General features: G+C 38.9%; 1 protein-coding gene across 1 annotated transcript in view; it reads right to left on the bottom strand.

Moving 5' to 3' along the window:
- The window catches only part of trit1 (tRNA isopentenyltransferase 1), a 72,488-nt gene that overhangs the window by 28,991 nt on the left and 22,734 nt on the right, over positions 1–20,763 (bottom strand). Inside the window, 3 exon segments of the mRNA XM_079829068.1 lie at positions 1,942–2,096; positions 3,063–3,155; positions 7,293–7,436. Coding sequence (XP_079685194.1) covers positions 1,942–2,096; positions 3,063–3,155; positions 7,293–7,436 — 392 coding nt within the window.

The raw sequence follows: 20,763 nt of genomic DNA, 5'->3' as shown, positions 1-20,763 counted from the left end.
TTTATCAGGAGGAGACATTAGCACTCTAAACTGTGGGAGAGAAGCTCTTCTACCGCAGAAATACTGTAGACGCAGTGGCACACAGGTTGGCATCAATTAAACAAGCACATAGTGCTCAGAAGAGGTGCTAATCGGACCCTTGATACCAATCAAACGCCAATTGACGCATGTGAAAATATGTGTAACAAGCATGGAAGCCACAGCCATCAGTTCTCCCACACAGGTGGAAAAATAGATGCAGCCCAACAATTGCCAAAATGAGAACAGTATGAAGACAGTATGGTAAGGTTTCTACCCAAGTTCACTTTAACTCATTTTAAAAGAATGTATGAAGGGGGAAAAAACAACACAACAGTAAATAAAGTGATATGGACAAAGATCTGGGAAAGATGTAGGTTCAAACAAAATAGGTTTATTTGCACACAAAGTGCTGGAGTCAAGACTAGATGTTTCATGACACAGAACTTTACCAGACCCCCTAACACAAAGACCCTTAAAGGATTAGTTCACTTTTAAATAAACTTTTGCTGATCATTTACTCACCCCCAGGTCATGTAAGTCCATGTCTTTCTTTCTGCAGTCGAAAAGAAATTAAGGTTTTTGATGAAAACATTCAGTTTCGCTAAATAAGACCTTTATTCATCGTTTAAAGCCTTTTGAAGCTGCACTGAAACGGTCATTTGGACCTTGAACCGTTTGGAACCCATTGAAGTCCATTATATGGAGGAAAATCCTGGAATGTTTTCATCAAAAACCTTAATTTCTTTTCGACTGCAGAAAGAATGACATGGGGAGTAAAATCATCAGCAAAAGTTTATTTAAAAGTGAACTAATCCTTTAAGATCCAAACCCAGACTTAATCCAAAGAGCCAGACCTGCTGGTCCAAGAACCAAGTTGTCCATTTTAAAGAACTTTATTACTTGATATTTATATTACTTTTTATACTTAATATTTATTGCAGCGTTACTTTCAAACACTGGGCTACTTTGTACAGTGTGTAAGAAGACATTCAGAGTCATAATTCTTGCAAGTACTTTCTGATTATACAATGTCGAACTGTGGATGAGGTTAAAGAAAAAAAACTTTACTCAATGGAAATACACTAAAGGCTTTTCTGCGAATGGGTGTAGAATGGGTCTCATTCACTAAGCATGAATTCGCACAAATTTGTGCGTGAAATGTGTATATGTACGATTTTAAGAATAGATCACGATTCACCAAAAATGTAATGAAATGTATACTAAATTTACAGAAAAATACAGGAACAACAAACAACATAAGCAAAAAGCACTTACTCTGTACGGTCTTATAATCATGTTAAGAAGTTATATTTCATACTAACATGACTATAATTATATTGAAGTATGTTGCATTAATTGTATTTTTTTATCATTTTATATATGGATTATATAATGCACTTTAATTTCAACTGAAATACACTCCATTATATACAGTTAAAGAGTAAGAAAAGCTGTGTTATAGCTTCAGCTGCAAGGTTTCTCTGAATAACGCAGATATGCGTACAGCTGGCTAATGAGAGCTCTGTAATCTGGGTCTGTATAAAAGGTGTTTATTGTGAGAACTGGTGAGAATGGCACACTTGGCATTGCTCGAAGATCGTGCGAGGGCACGTCTGCAAACAGCAGCAAGTTTGATGAGAGTGACGAAAGGCTGTAAGGAAAGCGTGAGCAGAAAGCCCTTATGTGGAGATGGTTTGGGAGTGTTTTATGCAAATGACTAACCTCGTGCACACAGCTGCTCATTTAGAATACTCCAAATTCACTAACATCAAATCGATGAGAAGAAATTCATGTGCGTACGAACATGTGAATTAGGCAGAGATTTTCCGTGAGAAGTTCTCGTGCGTACAAATACAAAATAATCCATGCAGTTTTTAGTGAATGAGACCAACGGTTTTGTGCCATCACTGAAGTGATTACCTTGCAATCTTGCGTGCGTCATGAGGGTGCAATATGGCGGCCATGTCAGGGTCCACCTCCTTCAACCGTCTGTGAAGTTCAGGACCACCCAGTTTCTCAAGCTCCGCCTTTGATTCAGGAGCCCCACCCTTTTCTGATTCTGTGTCACTCCCCTGCTGTAGGTCAGACAGAGGAGGACTCGTTTAGATCATCTCTGCCAATAGATGCACAGAAAGCCATTTAATATTACTAAGACTTACTAGCTGTTTCAAATTTAGTGAACTGCCTCGTTGTCTACTGCCTTTTAACAGTGTCTAAAACAAGAGTGGTGTGACACGACGCAACAAAAGAATTAAAATCATTATAATCAGTCATTCTTTCTACACTAGATACACACAACGTGATGACAACAAATCCCTGACTTGATTTTTGATTGATTTTAAAATGGACCCTTTTCACATTTCCAGGGTGCTCAGAAGTAGAAGTCAATTGGTGATTGAAACTAAAATAGAATTTGTGTTCCCATCTGCTCCAATAGCAAAAGAGTAAATCCAGATTTGTATGACAGAGATCAGAAGAGAAAAAGATTTGCCGTCACTCCCTCAGCAGTTGTATTAGAAACACTCACAGAGTTTTCTGAAATTTAACGCCAAGGTAATATTACACAAAGTATAGTGTTATAACTGCACATTTAACACTATTTATTATGACATTAATAACTGTGGAAATGAGTCATCACAGGCTGTGAAAAGGGTCAATAGTTTGATGTTAGCATGTTGCTAACAGTATGATACTCCAATAAACAGCACTCTAAAATAATCAATTTTTATTATGCTTAACTTTTTAATCAATAACCATAATGCATTCTGATTGTCTTCTCTCCTTGCAAAACACGAGGCATCTTTGACAGCAGCATAATTTAGATGTCACCCAATCAACAACCAGTGGATAGAACCACGTCCCCCATCCCTTTTTCGATAATTTCACTAATTAGAATGTACGTCACAATACTGAAGAAAAGATCTGTCTATACTTTTGATAAATTGCAACTTTAAAATGCTGGCTGCCCACGTAGGCAGATCACTAGGTTTTGGAACAGAGCATTTTTTTTATAATCAGAAAGCCTCAAAATTCACATTTACCCCAGTGTCGATGAGCAGATTCCATAAAATGGATTCGATGTAGTAGTTTGTGCCTCCAACAATGATAGGCAGCTTTTTCCGAAGATGCATGTCCTCTATGTATTATATTAAGGAAGTCAAACTGCCAGACAAGGAATTAATTTTTCAAATAAACATCCTTTGACGCCACAGTTACACTTACAAGCAATACATAAATTATGCACAATGATCATACATGTATAAGCACATCGGGTTAGATTGCAGAAACACCACTGCTATAGTGCTCGGCTGAAAAGCAATATCATATTCTCAGATCTATAGTGGCTCTAACAATGATTCATGTAATGTCCAGGCCTGGTGCTGTGAGAGGGCAGTCGGTTCAACATGACTGCTGGGATTCTGCTAAAGATTGTAATAAACGGCATCAGAAGCTCCATGGACCAATTCGATAACTGCTTCAATACGAGAAGTCGCATCAGCACTCTCCCTCACACGAAATGGACAAACAGAGACGCATAGACAGACACACTTCCAGGTCACATTCATTAAAATCAAAGCAGTCTGGCCGCACAGTGTCCACCCCATCTGCATCACTCTGTGATCTCTGGGGAGGGAGGGAAAACGAAAGAGGGGAGGAGAAGAGAGAAGGGAGCAAGAAAAAGACACGAGGAAAGGGGTGGGGACGAGATTACAACACAAAGAGAAATAATAGTTAAGCATCTCTGGATGGTTATGACTAGATTATGACAAAACCAGATTTTTTTTTTGTGATATAAAAATAAAATGCATAATTTTTCACCAGATAACTTGAAAAGCTATATTTGGAAAGAATCAATCATTCTAGAGTGAGTGGGGTGATTTTGTTAGAGATTGCATCTGCTTACAAAATGTTTTTCTTTTTGCTTTGTTTTTTAAGCTGAAAATTCCTTTCCTAAGAAAACTTTTTAAATGGCAAAATCATTTTAGGGCTCAATTATTTAGCATTACTATAAAACAAATATATTTTGAAGTTTTAACTGAAAAGACCTTTTCACACAATAACCGGAAATACGTAATCGTTGCGGAACCGGAGTTCCTGTCAAGCGTCAACACATCAGAAAATCATGAAGTGAATTTGCTTAATTACATAACTAATATATAAATATTAGTTAAAAAAAATATTCATTTTATATTTCCCCACAGAGGTGCGTCATATGCCGCTTTGCACTGAAAGGGATGTAGGACACAAACAGGAAAGTTTGGTCCTTCATCCCACCGGATAGCCTGAATCCATTTCTATCAAACTTCACCATCAACAGGGAAGGAATGAAACGACAGATATGGCTGCTTTTGGGAACAACAAGAACAGCCCAGTAAGCTACAAAAACTCTTTGCTTGCACCATTTGTTTACCTGTTGCCCTGACCGGTGAGGAAGAAGAATACCACGACGATTGCGTATTTCCGGTCACAAATACGGAAGTTGTGTGAAAGGTCTATTTTAGTGCATTTTACAATGAAATGCTATTTCAGTTTTTCTACTTTAAAATTTTATGTTTAATTTCATGTCTTACTTGCCATTTCTTTATAATTATTTGTGAAATTTACTAGAAATTTCTGAGTGAAAATCATTTCAAAGTAAATCCTCCACCAAATGTTTTTTTATTGTTAATAAACATGTTTTTTTAACGACCCCATTCCTATATTTTAACCAATTCAATATGACTTAATAAAAAACAATCAAAATAAATATTGATTTAATTGTGATTATCAAATATATAATATATATAAGATAGTGCTGTCAATCAATTAAAACAAATTAAATCAAATTTTTTCTGTGATTAAATCACGATTAAAAACATTATTTTTATATATATTTTATAATGTAATAATTTCACTGTTAATTGATGTAATTGAAACAACATAAAGACAGTATATTTTGAATCTTTTTATGAATAAACGCCAGGATCACCGATACTAATACTGCTACTGAAATAGATTTTTGTTCCAATTTTAAACAGTAATTATAGCCATTCAACATTACAGTGTAATTGAAAGCTATCAATTTTAACATTTATTAGGCTCACAAAAATATAACTTTTCATTTAAGTGAACTTAAAACAATCTTGTTCTGTCTAACAGGTAGAAAATACACAAATTGAATAGTTATCAAACAGTCTGCATTGCATAAATTATAAATTAAATATAGATTAATCCTTATTAAGGCTACAAAATTCTCTTTAGTCAAGAGCAGAGAGTAATTTTCTGTTACCTTTTTATTTGACTAACATTAAATGACAGACAGTAGCAGGTTTATTAGGCAGCTGTCACTTTAAGACCTGCCGCACATGATGCGGATTTGACACGTGTCCCATTTTCTCTTTCTTTTTAACTCTTTACATTCATTTAATTCTTATTCACTTATTCTCTTTGTGAGGATATTCAACAAAACTGACATTTTGTCGGTGCGCACGATACTACCAGTGTGCGTCTTTCTGTGTGTGGTGTGTGTGTCAGGACATTCACAGACAGCGCGTTCTCTTTTGTCGTCGCGCTTGAATAGTTTAAAAGCATTAGCATGAATAAGAGCATGATCATATAAATAGCGCTAGCCAAAGGATGACAGAAAAAAACAGATACTGCATTAATTGCGTTAAATATTTTTAACGTGTTAAACTGGACGGGTGGGGGGGTTGGAACGTGTTAATGTTGACAGCACTAATATAATAACACTATTTTAGTGTAAAATATTATATCATTTTATTTTAAAATTACAATACTTATATTTACATCTTATTTTGTTCAATTTTCAAACAGTAACCCATCAAGCTTTTATTTTGACAGGTTGCCGGCAACAGCAAAAAAAAATGCGGTGCTGATTTCAGCATGATACAGCTCATGATATCAGGTGTGTAAATGATTCGCTTCACTGAAACCGATAGCACATATATTTAATTAAATCGCATCCTCTGCGTTTTGACAATCACACTATGCCATATTTTATTTCAATATATCCTGCAGCAATAATCCTAATCATGATGATTACTTTTTTATTAGATCTGCAGCCCTATTTCAGTAGTTATCACTGCTCTTCAGCAAGGCGAGACTGAGGAGCTCTTCACCTGCCACTCCTCATTTCTTGCACGTGAGCGTCTGAGGTGTCTGCGACAGCGTTCCTCCAGACACTGCGAGAGCCGCCCCACCTCCTCACAGCATCTCCCTCAGCTATTAATATCCTCCTCATCTCTCAGCAAACATCTGCAGCAGGCGGGCGGGGAAAACGAGGATAGTGACGCGTCTCTCTCAGTCTCTGGTACGCGCATTTCCAGTTATGCACTTGCATTTACTGAAAGACCATGCCGAGGGAGTACAACCCAGCGCCCACTCATAAAATGCCAGAGCCGTTCGTGTGGCACGCTGGGAAATGCCACATTCCACAAAAGATGAGAAATTAAAAAGATGGAGATTTGCATTTAAACAAGGAGCAGTCTCACAAAAGCCGTGTCACTGATGTCAGGGAGGCGATGACATTTTAAAAGAACAATTACTCAGAATGATCATTAAGAAGTTTGCAGATGATATGTTAAAAGGCAGAGTAATGGTCCATTAATTTTATCTGCAGAGACTAAATAAAAAGCATTTATTTTTTGAAGGGCCTGTCAACTAAACTTGTCAACCAAATGAATCTCGGCAACCATTAATTCTAGGGTGTATGGATAGGGCAAAACAGCCAACTAGTCACCCAATCAACTAGTCACAAGGTTATAGACTAAGAAATTGGCTCCTCAAATTACAGGATAATCGAAAAATGACTCGCCAATTGTGAATTGATTTTAAGCATTCAGAGCGGTTCCTGAGTTTACACTATGTGAAGGGGTCTTTTGCGATTTGAATCATACAAAGAAAAAAATACTATAACGATACATGGCATCCACACCAACATGCGCAAGCGCTTTAATGTCGGGTGAATTCTGATTGGCTCTCAAAAAAAAAAACATTCTGAAAGTGATTGCAACAATATTGTTCCTCTGTATCGGTCCTCTTCACTATTCTAATAGAACTAGAACAACTGTTAAAAATGTATACGTAGTTATGATCTTTGGTGTGAACAGGCCTTCACAAGCGAGTTTGAGAGCGCTTTGTGAATCTCATGACTGACTAATTAAAAAGAACCAGTTCAAAAGAGTCGCATCAGCATTTAAAAAGGCCTTCATTTCATTCAATCTGGAGGAGTCTGGAATTTCATTAGGAAAGGTTGGGCATGTCAGAAAGGATATGAGAGACAGAGCTTTGTTCCTGAAGTCCACCACTGTGTATCCACTAACCAATGGATCCACAAAGCTGATCATGTGATGGCGACACTGGGCTTGCTCCTCGTCGGTAACCTTATTGGTTATGATGTCCAGCCCTTTGTAAACCTGCAATGAGAAACCAAACAGATCAATGAAGCAGCAAGGAGGTTAATCCAGGTCATATAAGAGAGAAATCTTGAAGAAGAGTAGCAAATGTTGCACGCTTCATAGACCACATTACAGTTTTCGCTTGGTTTATCATGACATGAATTCTTGAAGAGGACCGTTTGAAAAACTGGGTCCAGTGTGATAGGTAAAACAGGTCGAGGGCACTTCCTTACTCCGTCCTAAATATCTAGTCATGATTCCTCATGGCAAAAGGGACTGTAGATGTTTTGGGACTAAATGTGTGATTTTGATGTGATTTAACACATTTGGGTCTCGACCCAGTGCCTTAATAATTTAGTATTTTGGAGAATGTTGTTTATTTGACTATCATGCAGAAGCAGCAAGACTTTTGCTCACGTCCTTGGGGCAGTGCAACAGGTCCCCCGCGGTGTTTTGAGGGGGCTCCATGGCGAATAGACTAGGAGGACCCCCCAGAACGTGATCGCGAACAGACCCGAGGGGGAGCCCTACTTACGCTACCCCGCACTGGGTCCGCCTCATGCTTGGGATGGCTCTGTTTGCGTGCAAACCCATAGAGGGATGTTTGTCTATTTATTGTCCTTGACAAAACTCATTGAAAACATTTGGTTCCAGTATCCAAATGAATAAGAGCCAGTTCTCAATTCCCAACCCTAGTTATGTGGCATCAGTCCATAAATGGTCACCATAAAGTGTTGCTGTGTGATCATTCAAGAAACCTGTCAGGAGCGTCAGCAGGATTCTAACACCAAGGCATGTGTGCACAACCGCGGCTAAATTCAGTACAGATCACCGTAACTCCTCTGCCCTTGCGTGCCGATTTCGGCAAGTTAGAAAGAAATGCTACTGAATTATTGAGTTCGTTTCCCCTGTGTTCTCCACAGGACATCCCTGCCAGCGAAATCTTGGTGAGGTGAAGGAGGACAAAAGCATATGAGGAGAGACAGGAATTCAGCCCATTCTCTCCAGAGGAGGAATGGTAAACACTAATAAAGGACTGTGATTAAAACTTGTAGAAGGCCTTAACAATCGCCGCAGAACTTGGCTTGGTACATCCATTCTGTTTTTTACTATGCAAGTAAAAACGCCTGCTTTTCAGAGCCAGCACTCTTGAACGCAATACTTCGACTTTACAGGCCTCTAACTCTAAGAAAACTTGGAATCAATAACAGCTGCTATTCGATCTTGAAATAAAACCAAAACGCAGAGTTGGGTCACTAAGCTTGTTACGATATATTAACAAAGCAAGGAGTTTACCAAAAGGCACAAACTTTCATAAATGTGGATTTTGAGTACAGAACACAACACAGGTCCCTTTAGTACTGTTGCAAAAAACAATGTGGTAAAACTGAAATTCATTAAGTCAGGACAAGTTTCTAAATGCATGTTGATGGACAGTCATGTGCTCTGTTCTACAACTTTGGGAGCTACTACGAAAGCAGCATTTTAGGACCACTAGAAACACTACAGCAGTGACACAGAAAATTTGAGACAGTAGATCCTCATCTCCATGTACTCAACTGACAGTGTCGCATTATGAGGGATCAATATGTGAAAGCGCATGAACTAAGATACCAGCATGCTGGGAGCTCCACAGCTCGTTAGCAAGGGCATATCAGGTCAGGTGACACGGACTAACAAATGAGGGTGGAGGCACAAGTCCTACAATGGTGGAAGCAGCACCCGATGTGCTGAATTGTCCTACAAACATTACCCAAGTAACAACAATATTCCTGGCAAATGTTTGAAAAAAAACTGGCACAACCTAGACAGGGTAAACCCAGCTTGATCTGCCAGCGATTTGATTTCGCCCTGCAGCTCCGTCTGGAAACCTGTACATTCATTTCTACTGCTTCGGTTACACTTTTGCGGGAACCAATCACAGACTGGCTTATCCACCTGGCACGCTATTGGCGGGTTTAACACGATGACAGATAGAGAAGCGAGGGGTCGTTGCCTGTTGATCACTAGGGGTGCACCGATCCGACTTTTTCAGTCCCGATACCGATACCGATGCCTGGGCTTTGTGTATCTGTCGATACCCGATACCGATCCGATACTATTGTTGAATTAATAATAAACTGTATATCTTCCACCTTATACCTTCCTTGAAGAGACTAAGGCACCAGACTTTACTAACTAAAAATAACTAAGACAAAATAACAGATGTATGTAAAGTGTTGAATTCTTATTTATTTAAAAAACAATTGTGCATTCAAATCTAAAATAGAATGTAATCAAACTTCTTTAAATAAATAAAATGTAGCAGTGGAAACAAAAAACAGTGTATTGGTCAAACATACAATAGTAATCTGACAGTTACCAAACATTTTTTACACTACAGATAATTGTTTTGGTAAATAATCATATCAATATTAAAAAGTAGCATTCCAAATTAACAAATAGTCTTAATTTTCTGCCATATGCAATTTAATAAAAATGATCAGCTAGCTAATAACAACTTTGTTCTGGTTTCACCTCACTCCTGTCTAAATGATTGTAGGCTAGGCCTATTTATTTTACTACACATTGTCAACAGAAATAAGATGAAATACTGTTGATAATTAAAAATAATTCTTACTACCCACTCTTGCTTAATTGGGTAAGCACACTTGTGTTCTCATTTCAGATGCGTTCTGAGTAAATTAATAAACTGATTCATGAGTTCAGTGTTGGACAGATCAGTTGTTCTAATCTAACCAGTCGTTAAAATGATTCGGTTCAAAGGAGTCATTAGGTCGCGAATCGGACATTAGCAGACGCGTTGTGTGCGAATCCCGTCTGTTAGAACATCGCGAAAGATGTCAACACACAGAAAACACTTCATAACTGAATATGATTTGTCTCCCGTTTATTGAAAGTATGCTTTATGTCAGCTGGTCAGAGAAGAGTCAACATTTTTTGAGCGCAATGCACACCCAGCGGTAATTCAAGGACACAATTGTCCGAATGTGTCACGTGCAACATGGTTTCGGTCTTCCGACCTTTAGATTTGGAATTGGATTAATATGTGAAATATGAGAGAGCTAACGCTGATTATTTTGAAGACCCAGAGAGCGCGCGCGGGGGAGGAGCTCTCTGGTCGGTCTCTCTGTCTCTGACTCAGTCACAAGCGCAGCATCTATTCCACATACAATAACTCGTCAAATTAGGCTTTGGCGGCCATCAAAAAATGTTCAATGCAGGAAAGACCCTGACTTTGCAGTAATACCACCTCCCCTCGAAACATTTAAGTTACTTTGCAGACATTGCAAACAGCCGACGAACTAGTTGGCGTGGCAAGCGTGAAATATCTCCTCCACACCGACTCTCTGGCTCGCTCCATGTTGCTTCTAGCATGCGACACACACGTGAAGCTGACGAATGACGTAGGTTCTGCTGCGACGGAAAAAAAACACCTGGATCGGCTTGTGGATCTGTTCGTTTTTCCGATCCCCGATCCAGCTATTTTGTCAGTATCGCGGCCGATATCCGATCCTAATATCGGATCGGTGCACCCCTATTGATCACGCCTCTTATGGTCTGATTGTTTGAAGGACTATCCAATTGCGTACAGGGTCATTTGAATTATGCTCGTTGATCACGCCTCTTGTGCAGTAGAAAATACATAGCAGACTCCCCAGACCAATGTTCATTCTTAAATTGAGCTTGGTCTGGTGATAGTCAGACAAGGCACAACCTTGCTTTGAAGCAAATTGTTTGTTACAAATTGACAGCAAGTTTCACTCTCCAAAAAAACACGGATTTTTATATGTAACACATGGTTAGATCTCAGATACAAAGCATTGACCACTAAAATGTCACATAACCAAATCCAAAAAAAGAAATCTTGCAACTACCATAAAAAAATTAATATCTGTGTAGATTTCCATCCGTTATTCCGAGAGGTTGTATAGGGCCTCTAGCATGCATGAGCAGCCCTCCGGGATAAGATTAAAATGACAGACACAGAACAAGAAAAAGATTTGGGGGGGTGTATGTGTGTGGCAAAGAAGGACAGAAGGCACTGTGAATACAGAGCCTAGTCATGTGGCTCTCATTTGGTGGCCGTGTTTCTTAAGTGTTACCGGCATTAACAGGCACCCGTTCGTTAGGCTCTGTACCAGCCTCTCACAGAGAGAGCCCACCCTGGGCTCCAGACTTCTAATGACCAGTGAGCCCCTTCTCCAGTATTTAATTTAGTAGTTAAAATAGACAGCATATTTAATCTGACGCAAATGCAAACATTCCTGTGAGGAACGGAAGTCCAGTGCATTGTGCTTTTGTGTACCTTGTTGTCAATCATTATACAGATGAAAACTGGAATATTTTGTCACTCAAAATTGCTTAATAGACAATGAAGATTGTTATACAAGGAAAAATTTTTTTCTGGCAAACGGTTAATAAACTTTAGCGCAACCTTGCTTCACAGCAAACCGTTTGTTGTGAAGTGTCCACAAGTTTCTTGCAAAAAACAAAGTTGAAAAAGGATAAGGGGTGATGTTGTAGTCCATTAGAAATGTTTGGGAAAGAGGTTTCACACAACAGTACAAAATAATAACTTTTATTCCTCTCAGCCTCATTTTTGTTTGCACCAAACGGAAGCACAGTTTGTTCAAGGTGTTGTGCTGTTGTGTACCTTGTTGTCAATCATTGTACAGATTTTGTGCACAGAAAACTTTCGGACAGACATTTTAAATAGTCTGTATAACATTTTGAAGACTGTTATACGCGTAACGTATTTGACAGAAAAGGAGATGAGAGATTTTTTAAATCTGTGACAAGTAGGGATGTAACGATTCACTCTGGAGCTGGTTGAACACATGATTTAAAAAAAATGTGAGATGTTAAACGAATCGAGATGCACGTTTTAAACAGCAGGGGCGTTTACTGTAAACTGTGACCTCGTTTTACATGCACAATAGCAACGAGCAAGTTGTAGCTAGCATTACGGATGGAGCGTGCACACTGGCACGAAGCAGAGAGAGCGTTTTCAGTTCATTCATATGGAAGATGAGCTTGTGAGCGTCAAGCTCAACTTCCATAGGAATTAATTGAAGCTCGCTCTGCTCCGGACCAGTGTGCACGCACAGTCAAACAGTAGCAAACATGGCGACGGCAAGCGCAGAGATGTTGACAATAATCAATAATCAGATGTTGATAATAATCACCGCAGTGATTACTCCAGTTACCGCCATCTGCATATAAAAAGATAATAGGCCAAACCACATTGACCGGCGGATTTGCAGCCTCACTCACGCCGATGAGTGCGAGATCCACGGAGATCACAAGGTGCATGTATTCCACAGACTGAAGGAGGAAGCTGTGCTGTTGCAGAACTTCTCCCCAAAAAAAACATTGGAAGATCTCCTTGGAGGAACTTTTTTGGGATTAGTTTTAAAATGGCAATGTCTTGTTAGTATTTGACATAAAATATAGGGATGCACGATATATCGGCAACATATCGTTATCGGCCGATAAATGATTATTTTTGATGTTATCGTTATCGGTCCAATAAGAAAATTTGACCGATATAGTCAAGCCGATAGATAATGTATTATTTCCTTCAGCTGAGACGGACGCGCTGTCCACCATGATGGGTTTGAATTGCTCTAAATATTTTTGGAATCACTTCGAAAAGGAAAATACAGTTATGTGCAACATGTGCAGCGCAAGTCTTCTATAATCTACATAAAATGATAATGAGAATAGAATAGGCTGTAAAAGAGCGTTTTGTTTCAGCGCGTTTGTTGAGGGAAGAGCGCGCCCACAGAGTTACACCTTCATGACGAGCACAGTCAAGTTCGCTTGTGCATTCACAGCCTTTTGTGCCATTGTAAGTTGTAATAATATATTTATTATTATTCTGTGTATGTAATATCATATAGGATGCGTTTGGTTGAGTTAATAAACGATGCAGTAAAGCACTTCATTGTACCGGTCTTTAGCTTCAGCGCGCGCCCACGGAGTTACACCTTCATGACGAGCACAGTCAAGTTTGCTTGTGCATTCACAGCCTTTTGTGCCATTGTAAGTTGTAATATTATATTTATTATTTTGTGTATATAATCCCATATAGGATGCGTTTGGTTGAGTTAATTAACTATGCAGTAAAGCACTTCATTGTACCGGCGCGCGCATTTCAAACAGAAATGCACAGCATTAATAACTACTGGGACTGTCCTATACATAACACTGCAATGAGAATATTTCTGTTATAAAACGTAGTGAATTCTCTGGGTTTAGTTGTTTTTAAGCGCGCTGTTGTGGGAAGCGTCAACAACGCATTCTGACCAGCACAGTCAAGTTCGCTTGTGCATTTGCGTCATTTTAAGCATATGTAAGTCGTAATTTAACGTTTTTGTAGTATAAACATCTGATTAAAGTCATAAAGGATATGTTTGGTTAAGTCAATAACCCGCAGTGCTTCACTGTACCGGTGATCATCTTAAGTTTCAGCACGCTCTCAAACAGGGGAAGAGCATCCACAGGAGTTATAACCCTTCACCTATGCGTGATTTTGTGCTAATATAAGTTGTAATATTATATTTATTTTGTATAAATATCTGATTGTTCTCATATATGATGCGTTTAGTTGTTAATTAAACTTCTAAGCGCTTCAGTTTATGGTTGTTCGTTCATTCTCTCCAGCTTCAGCGCGCTCTCAAACAGCAACATTATTCCTAATAGACTAGACTAATATTACAGATGTTTACTATTACTGTAATATTAAACATATTTTTTTTTTCAAAAACACAGAAGCATTATTTTTTATAATTAGCACTTTTATTGTTCTCGTATCATTTCCATCAACAATATGGTTTGATTAAAACCATTTCTTTATCGTCTGTGCGGAGGTTATTTCATGCACTTGCATTCTGATTCTTTATTATGCAGCCTAAGTAATGCTGTTCAATTACTTGTTTGCATTATTTAGGTATATTATTTTTATTTTTTAGACAATATAATTTTTGGTAACATTTTACAAATAAGGTCTCATTTTATTAATGCATTAACTATCATGAACAAACAGAGAGCAATAACCTTTGTTTCTTTTAGTAATAAAATGTTTGTGTTTTGTAACAGTCCATTCACAGTTCATACCTAATGTTAAAAGACACAACTTTGGGTCTGAATATGTTGAGATTAACATGAACTAAAATTAATAAATCCTGTTGAAGTATTGTTCATTCATTGTTGGTTAACTAATACTAACAAAAATTAAACATTATTGTAAAGTGTTAAAAAAAAAATTTGGCCATAGGAGTGTTAAATTAATTTGAAAAGGTAAGGAATCTCACACTGGTTCAAATAGGCTACTGTAGTGTATAGGTTTGATTTAGATATTAAGAATTATCGGTTATCGGTATCGGCCAAAATGTTCATATCGGTGCATCCCTAATAAAATATATTAAAATTTTGTAAAGAAATGTCCAGCATTTTGTCTGAGAAATAAAAGGACACTTTATAATTTATAATTAGTCTTAAATCTCATTTTGTTAAAAAAAAACCTTGAGAAAACTTTATCGTGAAACCAGTATCGTGAATCCTATCGCATAGTGAGTTGAGTGAATCGTTACATCCCTAGTGCAAAGATTTTAAAGTTTTGCTGTACAACAGTGAACAAAATATACTTCCGAAGTCGTTTTCTCGACATTCACATCACTTTTTTTTTGCAGAGACATGTTTGATTTAATTGATTAAGATGATTGATGATTCTTATTTACAATCCTGTTGCGATTGCCTCGATTTGCCTTGTTGATGTCATGGTGGTGAAGTCCTGCTGCTGGGTCACATGCCCTTCCATGACTTGAATGGCAGGCATCTAATCCCATGCAGCTGCCCGTGTGTGTGTGTGTGTGTGTGTGTGTGTGTGTGTGTGTGTGTGTGTGTGTGTGTGTTTGGACATGTTATAGAGAGCTAGAGTGTCTAATTGAAACTCATTATTAATGAGGACAACTGGTCCATAGAGGGAGGGGGGGGGATTGAAAGAGAGGAGTGCAATCAGGAACGGAACAAATGTGGACTCCATATCTCACATCCACATTTTCCCATTGTAAAAAAGACAATAACAGCATTTATGTGGTAGTAACAGTTGCAACATGGTGTGAGAATCCAAGAGCTCATCACACACAAGAACTAAGCAAGAGACGGCCAATACAGTGGTCACAAGTTTGTGTGTATGCCGACCACAGCCCTAACGGGGTAGGGACAATTTTTCTTTGTGCGAGAATGAGAGCGTGTATATATGGGAGTCAAAAAAATAGAGGGAGACAGAAAGCCAAAAAAAGGGGGTGAATGAGAAAAAAGGGAGTAGTGAATCCAGTGACCCACACCGCAAACACTCAGACAAGTCCCCAGACAATGGCTTTAGTGTTGAGCTATTACAGCCGGCTGTGGCTGAACCACACAGCACCTCAGGCCACGCACGAGACAGCTGCTCCCCACTATTCATACAGGGGGAAGGGGCCATTGAGTAGGAGGACTGGAGAGGAGGAGTGCTAGTATAGCCAAAAGCAAGACTGACACAAGTCTAAAATGTATTTGAAATTGTGTATTCTTTGTGTACCGTGTCTGTGTGCGTGTATGCAAGTGATGGTTTATTGTTGTCTCACTAAATGTGTCAGATTCTGCACTCCTATTGGTTTTTGATTAAATGGTTGTCGTAGGACAAGTCACACTGCAGGACTGCGCCTCAAAACTTGACACTACAAGAATTTTGTTGGAGGTAAAATTTGATCGCAATGGTCATTAAATGGTTGTCAAACAAGCAATCAAAGAAAGACTTCCGATTTTGGCACAGGATCAGAGCAGTCTTTTAGGATTCTCAAAATCTGTCTCAGACAGCTAAATCGTGGCCAAAATTATACAGTGTGAACCCGGCTTTAGCTAAAAAAAGAAAAGAAAAAGGAAAACACTAGAGGACCAGATTGCTAAATATATGCACATATATTTACATATTCGTTATATTTTTTTCTTAACCTATTCTTCAATATTTCTTGTATATTATAGAGCTGTATAATTAATCATTAAAATCACAATCTCAATACAAAAACCCATGCAATCCTAAAAGCCAAAGAGGTAGTGATTTGTAATGCTTAATCAAACAAATGTATATATAAAAACATAACTGAAAATTTGTAGTAAATACAGTGCATCTGGAAAATATTCAGTGTACGGCTGCAACGACGTGTCAACGTCGTCGATGACGTCGACTACGAAAATGCGCGTCGACGCGTCGGCGGCACATTATTTACGTTCTAGAATGGAACAGAAGATCTAGAATAATGGCAGCTTCTGCTCCCGGGCATAGTCAAAATGATCATTTATCATATAAAGCCAGACCGCGACATTCAAAAGTGTAGGAGTACTTTTAGAAGCCGAATAAAACTGTGCTTTGTTCACTCTGTAACGCCGGTTTCACACTGCACGCGGTGGCAGACCAGAAGCTGTGCGCGTGGAGAGCGGGAGCTTTCACACTGCAGTCAGTGTTGCCAAGTCTGCTTTTTTCCGCGGAATTGGGCTACTTCTACACTGTTGCCGCGGGCTGTCTCTCATGTCCGTGGGTTGAAGCAAAAAAACACACATATTTAACCCCCCGAACGCGATGTTTACCAGAGAACCTCCCCGAAACGCGATTGGGCTTGTTTTGGGCTAGTTTTGAGTAATGAATGGGTGGGGTTTGTTGTGTAAACCTGGCAACCCTGCTGCCAGAGTTCTCTCGCGCAGCTGAACCGTGGCGCGTGTATTGCAACAGACGGTCACATTTTCCTGGGTTCTTCTCCGACCCCAGTACGTCTCGTGCTTTTATTTATTATGGGCTGCATATATCTGCTGTTAATGCGACCTGGTTCCGCTCTGTCCCAAACACATATGCATAATAACTTGTTGTATATAGGTAGTTTACATGATTAAAGTAACATTAAAGTTAAGATATGCCTCTAGCTTTAATAATTTAAATGTGTCTTTGAAGTTTGGGCAAAAACTTCTGGCAGCTTTAGTCGTTGTTTATGCACATGTATCTTCAAAATAGACGACTAGTTATACATAGACGACTAGTTATACATTAACACTATGCTGGAAGCTCCTGTATGTGAACCTTTTGCAGATAAATACAAGTGCATTTTCGTTTACTATTGACACAAATCAATAAGTAAATCATACTCAACTACTATAGTAAACAACTTTTCCTAATTAGGCCTACTCTGTATACATTTTATGATGAATAGTATCATTATATATTATGTTTAAAAAGCTTCTTTTGTTCATATATTTCATTAAAAAATGGCATACTATGTACACTACCCTTCCTGAAATACAATTAATATTGTCATCATTCATTGATTTCATGTTAAAATAATATACAAATTCACTACCCTCTTTTAAATACAATAATCAGTAAAAAAGAATAATAAGATTAATCTGGAAAAATAATCGTTAGATTAGTCGACTAATCGAAAAAATAATCGTTAGATTAGTCGACAGAAAAAATAATCGTTAGATTAGTCGACAGAAAAAATAATCGTTAGTTGCAGCTCTAATTCAGTGCATCCGGAAAACATTCACGGCCAAACTGAGCAATCAGGGGAGAAGGGCCTTAGTCAGAGAGGGGACAGAGCTCCAGAACCTTCCAGAAAAACAACCATCTCTGCAACACTCCACCAAACAGACAGAGGCCACTCCGCAAAAGGGCGCCTGAAGTTTGCCAAAAGGCACCTGACGGACTCTCAGACCATGAGAAACAAAATTCTCTGATCTGATTAAGCAAAGATTGAACTCTTTGGCCTGAATGGCACGCGTCATGTCTGGAGGAAACCAGGCACCGCTCATCACCTGGCCAATGCCATCCCTACAGTGAAGCATGGTGGTGGCAGCATCATGCTGTGGGGATGTTTTTCAGCGCCAGGAACTGGGAGACTAGTCAGGATCGAGGGAAAGATGAATGCAGCAATGTACGGAGACATCCTTGACGAAAACCTGCTCCAGAGCGCTCTGGACCTCAGACTGGGGTGAAGGTTCATCTTCCAACAGGACAACGACCCTAAGCACACAGCCAAGATAACAAAGGAGTGGCTATGGGACAACTCTGTGAATGTCCTTGAGTGGCCCAGACTTGAACCCGATTGAACATCTCTGGAGAAATCTGAAAATGGCTGTGCACTGGCACTCCCAATCCAACCTGGTGGAGCTTGAGAGGTCCTGCAAAGAAGAGTGGGAGAAACTGCTCAAAAATAGCTGTGCCAAGCTTGTAGCATCATACTCAAAGACTCAAGGCTGTAATTTATGCCAAAGGTGCTTCAACAAAGTATTGAGCAGAGGCTGTGAATACTTATGTACGTGATTTTTTTTTATTTTTACACAAACAAAAAAAAAATCACTCCAATCATTCATTGCATAAAAACAAAATAGCTTTTTAAATTTTTTTCTAATATCGTGCAGCCCTACTACTTAGTGAAAATTGCTGGTTCAATCGCTTAGGAAAGTAAAAGCACACCACTCTTCAACAAGATGCTTTTATTTTGTACAAATGTATGACATATTTATGGCAATGAGGACGAATGAGGATAAAAAGAAGACTGGTGTTTCAGTATCAGGGGTGGAAACTACGAACTGAGTTTCTCCAAAACCGTACCTCCCACTACAGAGCTTTAACGCCCTAACCGTCATTCACGCTGTCCCACTCTCCTGCATCTTTCCATCCGTTCCTCCTCTCCTCCAGGAATGGCTCAGTGAAGCCAGGCTAATAAATCATTCACAATGTCGCTCTTTCCCCTCGCTTTAGCGCTATCACACAGTATTCATTTGTGGAGGCTTTTGGAATCGCACCACACCCACAACTAACCCATTTCCGCACCCTGTTTTAGGCTTTTAGAGGAGGAAAGAACAGGGTGCCAGAGGAGATGAGCAATAGAGAATAAATGAGAGACATCACTTCTATTTCTCGCTTCAGTCTGCACAGAGAGACTAGAGTGAGAGTTTAACTGGATATCAGGGAGATCTCGAGCCCTGCCGAGGTTTCTCAGACGGCAGGATGAATGCAGACATCACAGCGGGCATGTGCTGTGCCGCCAGTCCTAGGCGGCCAGAAAGACTGACACAATTGGATTTCATTCATTCAGCTCAAATTAAATTTAGCTGCTGGTGTGTTTGGCAAAAGGGGGGAAATGGTTCCTTCCAAAAGCATTTAGCGCCCGAGTAAACGCAGACAAACTGACTCGACCCTTCAAATGCATAAATGGTCACATTAACCCTTCCCTTTTCATCTGCATCCTTAAGTTATAAATCATTTGACAGATGTTTACAGAAATAAAATTCCCATTACTTTTCAAACCTGAATGCAGTTGATTTGGGCTGTGGAACCAATGAAAAGAAAAAAAACCCACAAATCTTTACATTAGGGGTGTGCGATATATATCGTCTGCGATAATATCGTAATTGTTGTTTTAACGATGTGTGATCTGACATTATTGAGTATATCCTTCACACACACACCCAGAGAGTGCATGCATAGCCTACACTAACGTGATGTAGTCTTGTAGATTAGACTACTGAATGTGCACATTTAGAGTGCACACTTTCACTGCGTGTTTTTCTATATTTATATCTTTTAATATTGGTTAATAAATATCACACAAAGAGGGCAGTTTTTTTCTCCAAATATCAGCATGATAAATGTGATATGGTTTTGAGTTTACTAAACAAGTTAATATTAAGGGACTTAAATTTTTAGACACCATGCCTGTTTTTGCTCCATTTTGCCACCGAAAATTGTTCAAAACAAAGCCACAGCACTGTAATTGTGTCTGAGCAACACACAGCGGTGTTTCCTTACTGAATGAATCAGAATTTTGAACGAATCTTTTTGATTTAAAATAATGATTAATGTTGTTTTAAACATTGAAACATTATGCATAACTGCAGGTTATTCATTTATCACCTCTGAGCTGCATTAAACAGTGTAAATCAGGGTTATTCAAATCTTGCCCTGGAGGCCCAATGCGCTGCAGAGTTTAGCTCCAACCCTGATAAAACTCACCTACCTGTGATTTTCTAATGAGCCTGAAGACACTGATTAGCATGTTCAGGTGTGTTTGATTAGGGTTGGAGCTAAACTCTGCAGCGCATTGGCCCTCCAGGGCAAGATTTGAATAACCCTGGTGTAAATGATCTAAATGCCACTTCAGATGCAGCTTCTGTTGCCTCTCCATTGCAAAGATACATTTTGTTGAGATTTAATTTGATTGGTAACAGCCCTATTGTGCCTTATTATTATTAAATTACTACATTTATGAAATTAACATGCATATATATGATGCATGCATATAAT

This window comes from Gobio gobio (genome assembly GCF_949357685.1).
Source record: "Gobio gobio genome assembly, chromosome: 11".
In the NCBI taxonomy this organism is placed as follows: Eukaryota; Metazoa; Chordata; class Actinopteri; order Cypriniformes; family Gobionidae; genus Gobio; species Gobio gobio.
Note: the sequence above shows the minus strand (reverse complement) of the source record. Positions and strands in the feature narration are given on the sequence as shown.